Source organism: Hermetia illucens, chromosome 1 (assembly GCF_905115235.1).
Source record: "Hermetia illucens chromosome 1, iHerIll2.2.curated.20191125, whole genome shotgun sequence".
In the NCBI taxonomy this organism is placed as follows: Eukaryota; Metazoa; Arthropoda; class Insecta; order Diptera; family Stratiomyidae; genus Hermetia; species Hermetia illucens.
This window is the reverse complement of record NC_051849.1, coordinates 11,160,812-11,173,308: the sequence shown is the minus strand read 5'-3', so window position 1 is coordinate 11,173,308 and position 12,497 is coordinate 11,160,812. Positions and strand designations below refer to the sequence as shown.

General features: G+C 46.8%; 2 protein-coding genes across 3 annotated transcripts in view; one reads left to right on the top strand and one right to left on the bottom strand.

The window, feature by feature from the left end:
• The window catches only part of LOC119661287 (rap1 GTPase-GDP dissociation stimulator 1), a 76,780-nt gene extending 76,019 nt beyond the window's left edge, over positions 1–761 (bottom strand). For both annotated transcript variants that reach the window (XM_038070563.1, XM_038070564.1), the window contains exon 1: positions 209–761. In XM_038070563.1, the coding sequence (XP_037926491.1) occupies positions 209–215 (7 nt within the window). In that variant the 5' untranslated portion in view covers positions 216–761. The remainder of the gene's footprint in view (positions 1–208) is intronic.
• Positions 762–978: 217 nt separating this feature from the next.
• On the top strand, positions 979–10,244 carry LOC119661288 (basic salivary proline-rich protein 2-like). The gene is made up of 7 exons (XM_038070565.1): positions 979–1,115; positions 1,195–1,361; positions 8,759–9,072; positions 9,141–9,249; positions 9,308–9,355; positions 9,417–9,919; positions 10,003–10,244. The coding sequence occupies exons 2-7, from the start codon at positions 1,253–1,255 to the stop codon at positions 10,147–10,149; spliced, it is 1,230 nt and encodes a 409-aa protein (XP_037926493.1). The 5' UTR covers positions 979–1,115; positions 1,195–1,252; the 3' UTR covers positions 10,150–10,244.
• Positions 10,245–12,497: the final 2,253 nt, after the last annotated feature.

The window sequence follows — 12,497 nt, the reverse complement described above, 5'->3', positions numbered from 1 at the left end:
TGCCTCCGCATAGAGAGTGACTCCAGGACACGATTTCTTTGTAAAAACCGGGAGATTTCCATTATTGTTGATTTTGACGGCTTTCTGGGCAGAACTGACTTCCCAATGGCAATTGATTGGGCAAATGGCACCGAGTTGAAGGACTATTTCGAAGGAAACGTACGCCTATCCAGACCTATTGCTTTTAACGACACAAATTCACACTCACTTGCCATTTCCGCGAATATAACTCCAACAGCTGCTACGCTCCTTTAAGTCAAATTAAAGAATGGAAACGAAAGATTTCCGCTGCACTAATCACCAATTTGGAAACACTGACAACGCTGTAATAATTTCCGCGTGATACATACGCTCCCGCTTGCGTTGTGTTTGCAAATTTACAGAAAACAAGATCAGAAAAAATGCCGTCCCCGATGTAAATGAAGTCGAGGCGAGTTCAGATGGCGTTTGGCGTTTTTGCCGCGGGGGTGGTGGTGGTGGTGGGTCGACGGATCGCACACTGGCACGGATGCAGTTCGCTTCCCGGCGACGAATTTACGCGGAAAAGCAAGTCAACAGTTGCCTGGTCTTTTCTCTCGAACACTCCGAGACCTTTTATTCACAATCACTTTTTGCAGAAACACGAAATCGTCAGTTGCATGGACAAATCCACTGCATTGATGCGACGAGCGCGGAAATTGACACGGAGATAATACGACAATGACGGCAACGAGTCGCGACAACTCCTACTTCCCGAATGCACGCGAATACTGTGCGGCGCTCAACGACGATTCAGCGATCCAATTGCGATTACACACGACGCATTGCAATTGAGTCCTTCCTACAAATGAATAGTGTGTTGCCGGGATTGGTTGGATGTCATTTTCATGAAATTGAGATATAGATGGCATGCTCAGTTGAACTTATCCAGGTAGAAAATATGATTTTTTCAACATATTCAAACAATAGTTTTGAAATAAAACCGGAACAAAAAGTTCTCGCTACTAATTAATGTCGCTAATAAAGATTTTTCTCAAACCTCATTCTGACTTCATACGCATAACATCTCAGGTACTAAATATCCAAAAGGATTTACACCTGTCAGTGAAGTGTCAAATGTGTCAAAAAAGTTGATGGTGAGTGCAACGTAGCCTGGTCGCTTCTTAATTGCAAATATTGCCCTTCTCCGATAATACGTCTAATATTTCTTTGCAGGTCGTGAAACCCCTTTGATATAACTAACAAAATAGCTGATAAAAGTGCCTCGACGAAAATGCCTGTGGCCGTTACGACAGCGCAGGCAAATAAGAGCGAACGCGAAGAGCGACTCTTGTCCGCCTTAAAAGCACACATTTTAAAGGAGCGTCAACGCAAGAAAGAAGGTAAATTTTAGTGAAGAGATAAAGATGTAGCAAGACAAAAAAAAGTAGGCAAGACTGTGTGACAGGTTGCTTCCACCACTCCGGCGGGGATGGACAAATGCCCAAGTTTTTTCGCAAGCAGGACTGAAGGAGGGAGTGTGCCTGGTTTATTAACTCAAATTTCTAACAATAGCTGCCCTCCAATACCACTCGCGGTGTGCACGCAAGGCGTATCGTTTGAGATTTGCGTCTAACCACAATTTGTGTCAGTTTTTAATCATCTTCACGTTGTGGCTTAAAAACATTGCTACGAATTGTCAAATCTGCTGAGGAACCAACAGAACATTCCATTAATTCGTATTGCATACAATTACATAAAGTATTTCCTCAATAATTACCTCTGCAAAATTCCGTTTCGACAGGTCTTCCTTTTCTTTATCCTTTGTCCCGTTCACAAGCGCGGCCGGCTCGTCGTGATCGGCTTTGGCTCTATCGAATGCCTGGTCTGGGTGCAATCTTGAGGCTTTCAAATCCCCATCTAGCGTATCAAGCCACCGTTGTTTAGGTTTGCCTTTTGGTCGTTTACCGTCGACTTCGATGCTCAGACTAATTTTGGCAAGTGAATTTTCGTTGTCACGAATTGCGTGACCATACCATCGAAGACGCCTCTCTCGCAATTTTTCCACGATCGGTGCAACCCCATAACGATCGCGGTATATTCTCATTTCGGATGTGATCTAAACGTGTGACGCCACTAGTCCAACGTAGCATCTTCGTCTCCATTACCGCAAGACGCCGTTCATTGTCTTTGGTAGTCAACACTCAGAACTATAGAGAGCGACAGAACTGAAGACATTGCAGTAAATTTTCGATTTAAAACGTTCATTGATACGACGATCACAAAGAACACCAGTTGTGGAACGCCATTTCATCCAGTTCTCCATTGGCTAGGGTAGGTGAATGCATTTCCCCACACAGTGTTGGACTCCCGATTAGCTACGTCGTCGGACTACCAACTAAACACCTCCCCAGCGTCAGAGAGCAAGCCTGAAACCGTTTGTCGCATTACTTCGGGCTAGTCAGCGAACTCTCCCGCCTTGCGGAACCTTCAAATCAGGGAATTCCTTTCACCAACGGAAGGGGAGAGGAAGAAGGGAACTGTCAGTTCAAGGAACCCCCTGCCATCCGACTCCTCCACCGGTCGAGTTCTATCTTCTTAGCAACGAGAAGGGTCCGAACGTAATAGGCAACACGACTCAATCTGTCAGTAGTCCTCAGCATCTCTTCGACAATGTTGTCTGAAGAGAGACCCCCATCCCACCTTCTACAAGAAAAAAAGTGTGGTGGACATCGTCCACAACTCCATTGCAAAACACACAATCCGGAGATCGCGCCTTTCCAATCTTATGCAGGTAAGACTGAAAACTTCCATGTCCACATAAAAATTGGATAAGGAAATAGTCAGTCTCACCATGCTTCCGATTCAGCCACGCACCTAAGTTACCGATGAGCCGTGCAGTCCATCTGCCTCTAATTTCATTTTGCCACGAGAGCTGCCACTCGTCTAGAGTTGCCTATGGCTTGACGCTCCTTAGCAAGAAGGGCAACGAGGATCACGCCCGCGATCACCATCACGGCCGGTTCAGAGACAATGCGGTACGCAGACGCCAACCGCAAAGCTCCCCGTCTCTGTATTTGCGCGAGGCGTTTACGATATACCTCCTTGTTAAGAGCGCCAGCCCATACCTCTGCACCATAGAGCAGGACAGACTGCGTTGAACTCATCAGGAGACGTCGCCTGCTAGACGTAGGACTCCTAATGTTTGCCATTAGCCTACTTAACGTCGAAACTCCAGTTGCAGCCTTGTTCACTGCTGCTTTGATTTGCTCGAAAAAGCTCATCTTTGAGTCAAGAGTCAACCCGAGGTACTTTACCGCTGATTTTGACTCGATTATCGACTCACCGAACGATATGGGACGCAGGGTCGGAATTCTCTTTTTAGTCAGGATGACTACTTCGGTTTTTTTTCCAGTGCAAGGTTGAAACCATGAGTAGTCATCCATCCGTTTACCCGTCGCATCAATATGCCGAGTCTGCTTTGCGCCTGTTCGACAGTGCGTCCAGCAACAAGCGCTGTGACATCATCTGCATAGCCGACCAGGCGCGACTCTTCTGGCATGTCGAGTTTAAATAGACTGTCATAGGTAGCATTCCAGAGCTCCGGTCCTAGAATGGATCCCTGTGCTACCCCCGACGTGACTCCTCCATCCTCCTTTGACCCTCTAGTGGTTCATAGAGCAGGGAGTGGTTCCTCAGATAGTCCCTCAAAATCCGTAAGAGATAGTTCGACACGTTGAAAGTATTATCTAGTGTGCCTAGAATGTCTTTCCATCTTACGGAATTAAAGGCGTTTCTGACGTCAAGTGTTACGAGGAGCACCGCCCGTCGAGTTCAGCGGCTGTGTGCCTATGCTCGTCGAACGGCGTCCACCACTTGCATGATAGCATCAATTGTGGATCTCCCTGCTCTAAAACCAAACTTCCGGGGAGATAAACCTCCGACAGTGCGTATCGCTTCAGCGAGTCTACTTCTGATGAGCTTTTCGAGCACCTTCCCAGCAGTGTCAAGCATACATAGTGGGCGGTATGAAGACGGCAATTCGGGGCCGCCTTTCCCTTTATGGATCAGCGCGAGCTTCGCAACCTCCCAACGAGCAGGGAAAATGCCCTCTTTCAGGCAAGCGTTGAATGCACCGAGCAGTAGGTCTGGCCGGTGTTGGAATACCAGTTTGTATACCTCTGCTGGAATACTATCAGGTCCTGGCGCCTTCTTGTTTTTCATAGAGAGGACTGCCTGTTCCAACTCTTTCATAGAGAAAAGTGGACAGTCCTCTGCGCTCTCCGCGCCGACGTCATCATCCCATACGGGGTGCACAGGGAAGAGTGCCCTTACAATGCGATCCATCTGCTTGGCCTTAAGCGAACAGGGTTTCCGCAGAGCCCTGATTTTTCAGGTTACCAGTTTGTAACCGAGTCCCCACGAATCCCCATTCACCTCGTCGATCAGATTTTGCCAGCAGCGAGCTTTGCTCTTGTTTATTGCGCTGTGGAGTCTCCTTTTAGCTGATATGTACTCCGTCATTATGGTACATGCCTCCTCCCGGTCGCCTAGACGTTGTGTTAAGCGGCGGAGCCTGTGACACTCCTTCCGGAGCTCTGCGGTTTCTACTGTCCACTAATACATGGAAGGTTTGCCGCGCCTTGATGTCTTTCTGGGCATGGAGGCTCCGCAGACCGTCGTTATCAGGTTCATAACTGAATTTACGACAGTGTCAGCTGCGGCGCCACCTTCCCCAGGAGTACCCTCCAGCGTGGCCCCACCTGTTTCTAGAGTTTCGACAAACTTCCCGGTGTTCACTTTCGCGACGTTCCATGCACAGAAAGATCGCCGGGGTGGCGCACACCAAGAGTTTGTGTCCACCACTTCGAAGCAATGTATTGGTAGTCACTTGCGGAGAAGTCTTCCAGGACTCGTCACCCATCCATCAGCAACACCAGTGATTCCGACGCGAAAGTTACGTCTGAAATGCTTCCCTCGCAGCCCGGGCGCCGGAACGTTGAGGTGGATCCGGTGTTTAGAACTACCAGTCCTGTTCTTGCCGCCATTTACAGAATTCGCTTCCCTCTGGAATCTGTGTGAGGCATGCCCCATTCAAGTGCCCTAGCATTGAAGTCACCGCCGACCAGGATCCGCCTATCTGTGCCTCAGATAGCGTCCTCTAAAGCATCAAGCCTCCGACGAAAGTCCGGCATCGTCTCATTCGGCGTAAGATAGACACTAAAAAGCGTTATCCCTGAACACCGATTCCAGACAAAGCCTTCCCCTCAGCCTGAAGCAAGAACCCTAAGGAGGGTGCCGTCCCGAACCCAGACGGCAGCGGTACCTGATATGTCAGGGTGCCATGAAACTGGGCCCTTGAATTGGTACTGCCCACTGATGAGTACTAAATCAGCTTTGGTCTCCACAGCGAACTGCGCTTCCTCGCGGATTGCTCGGCAACTTCCACCGCAGCGAGTTTTTGGCTTCGAGACTTCGCAGAAGTGATACCAATCCGGACATTGGTTACCTCCGGACATTCGCGTTTGATGGCCTCTTCTAGCTCGTTTTTTTCCGTGAGACAGTCAAGGTCTCGGATTTCCAAAGAACACGTGGGTTCCAGGCTGGAAACCAAAGCTTTTTCTCCCAGAAGCCCCTTGACTGCTTCACAGAACATGACTTTATTTATAGTCTTCGGGCCTAGTTCAAATTCTTCGGTTGAAATCTGCTCGAAGTGTTCTCATCATCTATCCGTTGCGACTCGACGGTTGGCAAGCAAGGTACCGTTCTTGTCATTAACGCAACAGAAGTGTTCGATATCCTGTGTACATTCGTTACGGCTTTTAGCAAGTCGATACAGATCTCTCTTGTCATCCCGAATGTCCAGTTTATTGTAAAGATTTTTGTAATGATCCGCTTGGGTGACAGCGACTGTTTTCTTTGCTTCCCGGTTGGCATTCTTATAAATTTGCCGGCGTTTTATCGTCGAGAAAATCGATCGAATTCTTGACACATAGTACATGGTACGTTGCCTCAAATCCTCCTACTTTACCTGGGCTTAAGACCAGCATGCTATGTAAATAACATGACGGAGTTTGTTGGGAATAAAATGAACTTTAATATTTTAATTTGGGAAATATGGGTAGGTAGGTCGCTTTTCCGTCCTGGAAAACCGTACGACTTGTTGTGTATATACCGAGAAAACTCCTTTACCGACTCCACATACCATCCGTGGCTGAAGAATGCTGTGTCGTTGCCTTTCAACACACCGGCTGTTCTTCCCCTCTGCCATGGTTGGACAGTCCACAGTGAAGTTACTCGTGAAGTTCGGCTTGCATGTGGCGCAGTCTGTACAGACGCACTCAGAGTTCCCGACGCACTCAGTCTTTTTTTATGGTTGGAGGTGGAAATCTTAAAAAGACGCTACTGAGCCAAGTTGCAGCAGTATGTGGGATTCTCACCCCCTAAAACCACCCCCACTACTATGCACATATCCCCGCCTATCAGCACGAGTAAGTCACACATCAGTCGCGCTTTCCTGGCTCTATCCAGCTGCTGCAGCTTTTCCTGTATGACAGTTACTATTACGTTTCTGGCACCCCAATTTGCTTCCGACCCCAGCATCTCTTCCATGAAATTATAGGATCCAGTAACTGCCTTAAGGGCGTCGTTTAACATCCCTCTTTCAATTGCGAATCTTGGACAATGGAACATACCATGTTCCGGGTCCACGGGTGTAGCGCCTCATTCGGCAGATCCATGACCGTCAAAAAACTGTATTAGGTTGTAATTCAATTTTCCGTGGTTTCGCTCGATCCATCTCTCAATACAAGGATCAGTGTATGGGTCCATCGGTCTTTTTCGGAATTATCCCACTGTTGCTGCCATCTCCTGTACAGCTGCCACTTCGGCCGAATTCGCTCTCATTCTCCGGTAGAGCTAGAAGATCATCCCCGTGGTGACACACACTGCCTCGCCTAATACTATCATTACCTCTGCAATAAGTAGCCGGCGACTAGATCTTGGCCCTCCAATATTAGGCATCATCCTTGCTAGAGATGAGCTTGCCTTTTCGCGCGCATAGTCCATTACTCCCCATCGATTTTGAAACAACCTCGCGATTACAAGGATTTTGACGGTATTGTTTTTCCTACGATTGACAATAAGGACCACCACCTCCATCGTATCTTCCACCAGAACCACTTTCATCATTTGGAGACATGCTTTGATGCCATCAATGGTTTCACTTGCATACAGTTTCACGTCCTGGGGGTGTTACGCAACTACTACTACGTTTATTTTAGCTATAGTCCAGCGGATCTTATTCTCTGTAATTACCAATTTGCTTGTCTTACACAACTGGTCCTGCATACCTTCCGAGCAAGGCTCTGACTAGCTGACGGGGAAGTGGGTCTGAACCAACAACTCCAGTTCTTCACCGTCCAGGAGCCTTCCAATTTTCTAAGAAAGAATGGGTTCCTATGTTCCTTTGAAAGAATCTTACGAGTCTCGCAGATTCGCTGGTGCTTTCAATGTTCTGACAATCGCTCTAAAAATCCCATTGTCGGTTAGTAGGGTGATATCAAGGACCTCCTGCCACACCGTCACAGTTCTCCGAGCTGGAAAAATGGAAGGTTGTTGTACTGACCCTGTTACCGAAAGATTTGTGTTTTGGCTCACCTCTTTCATATGCTTTGCATTGTCCTATCAACAGCTTGGCTCTCTTTGCTGAGATGGTTAACGTCAAATCTTGTAGCCCCTCTGGCGGAGCTGATCGGTCGTGAGCTATGTAAGCCGAGGAAATATAAACGTCCTCCGCCCCGGCTTGCTCCAGTTTGACAACAAGGTCCCTGAAACTCAAATTCGGACACAGAAAAGTGTGAAGGATCATCCCGACGAGGATACATGCTCTAGGTCTGTCCCGATCAGCGTCTCTTATACTGTGGAGATAAATTATGCTGGTTCGGCCTCCTCCGATCCAGGCTATCCTCAGCACGATCTGCTTGTGTAGAGGATTCGTCAGTCCCCGTCGGACCGTCGATCTTCATCTCCTTCATCAGCTCGTTGGCGAGGTCGACGAGCTCCAAGTCGTTGTCCAGTTTAGCGAGCAAAAATTCTTCATGATCTGCCTTCCCCAGTGCCTCGAGGTACTCTCCGGTTATACGGAGCAGAAAAGTTTGACTGTCCGCCTGTAGTTCCTCTTCCTTGATAACCACCCGGTTGGGAATCCTGGGATTTTACCTTTTCCGTGCGGATTTTCGGCAACCAGATTTGAGCAACGGGTCTACTGGGAATGTCATCTTATAGAATGACTTTCAACATTCCTCAAATTGAGGTTGTTCCGCGCCAATGTTATCTCTGTGCTATTATATGGGAGTAGTACATGGAAAGTGACCTCCACAGTTACTAAAAAACTCCAAGTTTTTATAAATTCATGTCTGCATCATGGTATCCGAATATTCCGACCTACGACAATAATTAACGAAGAACTTGATCTTCGTACCGGACAGATAAATGTTGACGTGTTGAATCAAGAAGGGAAGTCGCAGTAGAAAGGGCATGCATGCAATGAAACCCACTGCTCCAGAATGGCCGACGAGTGGGTCGCTTTTGAACCACGTAACATAGAACAATGAAAGCTTCTCGAATAATCGTGGAGAAATAAAATATTCTAACAGGTTTCAAGACCTAAATTCGAATTAGATTGTTGTGCCATTGATTATTATTATTAATATTTGATCAGGAGTATCACACTAAGATACCGCGAGTATTTGGTACCGTTTCCCTTTTAAAATTTCACTTCATTCTTTTTCCTTGTCAGAACATGAAGCCGAAGTGGAAGAGGAACGCCAGCGCAAAGAACGGGAGGCACGCGAGCAACAAGACGTCATGACGCTAGGGGAGACACGCGAGCAAATACAAAAACTTGAACTCAAGCTCAAGGAACTGAACAATCAAAAACAGCAACTCTTCTTACAACTAAAGAAAGTATTGAATGAAGACGAAAATCGTAAAAAGCAACAGCAACAGAAAGAGAGTGAAATACTGGCAATGCATGCCATGCCTCCGCAAAACTCGCCCCACGCTCAGGTGTTTCTACCACCCCGGCAAACGCATCAGCCCATTCTGCAGAAGGTAAGAGCTGAAAACAATATATCTGTGGATCATGCATAACGTCGTCATTTTATTTCATTTGCCTTCAGACAGGGGGACCAGTCGGAATCACAAACGCACCTACGAAACGTGGCCGAAGCCCGTCGCCGCCGCTTCAACAGAATTACTACAAAAGTGCTGCTTATTCCCAGTTGCCCAGTAAGTATTTTCATAATTTTCTTTTCTAATAGCCTTTAAAATACATTTCTTTCCATAGAACATGATGACAGTCGAGCGCGGGCGAATGAAACGCGGGTGCTTTGGAGTAAACAATTCAATATTTCTAAAAAGTGTGTTTATGCTCATCAGAACTTTTCATTTTGCAGAATCCCCTCAATACGCCCCAGCACAGGGAGCATTATTCTATCAAACAACAAATGGGCCAGACTCCCGTCCGCAGCCCATCATCTACCCCTCCTATAACCCGACCTTAAACATGCCGCTGCGACAAAATTATCACATTGAGATGCAGCAGCCACCTCCATCGCAGGCACACCCCCAGAAAAGTGACCAACCTCCGAAATCTGCACAGGTGTATCATATAAACGTTGAACAACCACCGCAACCGCCTCCACCGTCGAATCAATCGTCACAGCCCAACAGCGGACCGCCACCCTCTCATAAATCCGCACCTCCACCACAGGTAGGAATTGACAAAATGCAACAAGAGCGCGGGGCGTATCATGTTGAAGTCAAAATGGATCAATCACATCCGCCACCTCCCCATAGTTTACCTGATGGGGTTGTGTATGCACCATTAATGCAGGGCCACCCGGCTATGCATCCGGGCAAGTGGGAAATGCAAATACCGGCGCCAAGCCAACCACAAGTAAGTCACTTTCGAGAGTTATAAATATATGAATCTTAAACTTATCAAATTTTAAAATGAATCTATTCTCCTGATCCGAACAGAGTGCGAAAACTGCGGGCAGCATAACCCAAGGTTATTCGAGTCGAGTGCCTCCCGGACATAGCCAACCCCCTCCGATGCAGGGACAGCCTCCGCAGCAACCGCCTCCATCATCTCAACAAATTCACTACACAAGGAGGTTATACTAATGATTTTTAAAAATGACGAATTGTGTAAAATTTATTTCAGTTGTGTTGTATCTGAGGAAAGTGCAAGTGAAAATAAATATAACATAAGAAAACAGCGTGTGTTTGTATCTGAATCTGTTTTTCTATTTCGACTTTAGAAATTAGGCTTCCTTGAAATGGTATAAGGACGAATTCCCTGAGTCTGGACTGACAAATCTCTTAGAACACACCAACTGGGCAGTTGTCCCAGGTGACAAGCGTATAGTCGACTTTGCTGTCGCTCACGACCTTGTACGCACCAATACATGGTTTACCAATTAATTGTCTCATCTACAGTTTATAGTGGAAATAGTAAGACGCAAATCGAGTATATCCTCAAAAGACGCCGGCATTTTATTAACGTGAGCCCATCGCACCTCAACATCGGGCATTTTTTGTTGTCTTGCGAATCAGACCACCGGTGGTGACTTCGTGAGAAAAGAGAGGAACTTATCTCACGCGATTGCCAACCATTATAAATGTCGAAGAATCGTGGATATGGTTTTTCAATCTACTTGGCTTTGAAGGCCGATGTCCAAATGAAGGTCCGTGAAAAGAAACGCCTCTACCATAAGTTTCCCGCCGATAAAACGCCGACCAATTAGCAGATTTACAAGAATGCTAACCGGAAAGCAAAGAAAATGATCTTTGTTACCCAAGGTGTCCATTACAAAGATTTTTACGATAAACTGGGCATTTGGGACGGCGAGAGGGATCTGTATCAACTTGACAAAAGCCGACGCCAACGCACCCCGGATATCGAAGACTTCTGTTGCATTAATGACAACAATGGTGCTTTGCTTACCGATCGAAAAGCCGCGACGAACAGATGGCGGGCACATTTTGAGCAGATTTCACTTCCAAAAACACCGCCGACATTTGGAGCAATCGAAACCGACGAAGCATTGAAATGAATGAAATCGGGGAAAGCGACAAGATCTGACGATATCGTGGCTGAGCTTTGAAAAGCGACCTATACGACTGTTGGCCCATTCCATGAAGATTTTTGAACGCCTTCTTGACAAACGTATTGAGGACATCGTTGAAATAACCATGAAATCAAGCCGTTTGTTGTAAAGTGCAGAACTACTGAGAAAGTACACATTGCGTGGTTGGGGTGTCTTCTGAGCACTCAGTCGTGGTGGCCCATTATACTTAACACCCCCATCTAAGAAAAAATCCCGGATTCGTTAACTTATCGCATGATTTTCGTTAGTGGATGTGATGCTACCCGTCGCAACTGGAAAACATCGGCATCGAAGATCTGAAGTCTGATGCATCCATAGGCGGGGCATTCACATAGGATATGCTCCCTGGATTCCGCTTCCTCATTAAAGGAGGGACATGTATCATCTTGAATAATTCCTATTCTGAACATATGTCCAGGTAATGAAATATGGCCTGTCAGAATGCCTACAATATTCCTGCAAGTCAAATGCCTACAATACTCGTGCAAGTCCTGCTGTTCGACAGGATAAACCTTGCAGTACGCATGTTCAGTTCTGACAGGAAAAGTCTGGTATGTCTAGCAGCATTTAAGCTCTGCCACCTGTCATTGTGGGAAGCTTGTTCCCAGTTTATGAACACAGCCTTATCCAATGCTACTTGCCGGATTGAACCCTCTTTTGCTAAAACATCCAACATATCATTTCCCTTTACGCCACAGTAACCAGGTACCCAGAGTAGTTCCATCGTATTGCATCTAGAGATAGAGTTCAAATGGTTTCTGAGTTCCTGAACTATTTGTGAGGTGATCAAAGGACTACTCAACCCCCTCAATGCAGTCTGGCTATCACTGCAAATTGCGATGCGCCTCTCCATCAACCGCTCGTCAATCACCCAGTTTGCCGCGCTTCGGATCACATACTCTTCGGTTTGCAGAACCGTTGCATATTATCCCACAGGAAAAGCTCACTTCTCGTTTTTAATCGAGAGGAAGACTTCGGGTCCAGAGCCCTATTCTGTTTTTTAGACATCGGTATAGAAGACTTCCGTATATCCCGCCACGCAATCCTCTGAGACTTCCCAATTCTGTCTACGTTTCAAGGTAACCTCATATCTTCTACCAACCAGATGTATGGGGACCTGAGAATCGGAAGGCATTGTAATAACTGGATTCAGTATTCCCAGTAATCGGAAGGATTGGTGCCGTTATATAAGATCCATCCATCGATTTTGAAAGCCTTGGCTGCAAATGAAGACTTAGTACTGGCCAAGTTCTCTCTACTACCCTTTGGCCTATGGAGTTGGGATGATCAGAGGATCGCTGTCGCTTTCATTTGCCCCTCACTCAGAGTTGGATCCTCGTTGGTTGGTTGTCACGGCTTGGT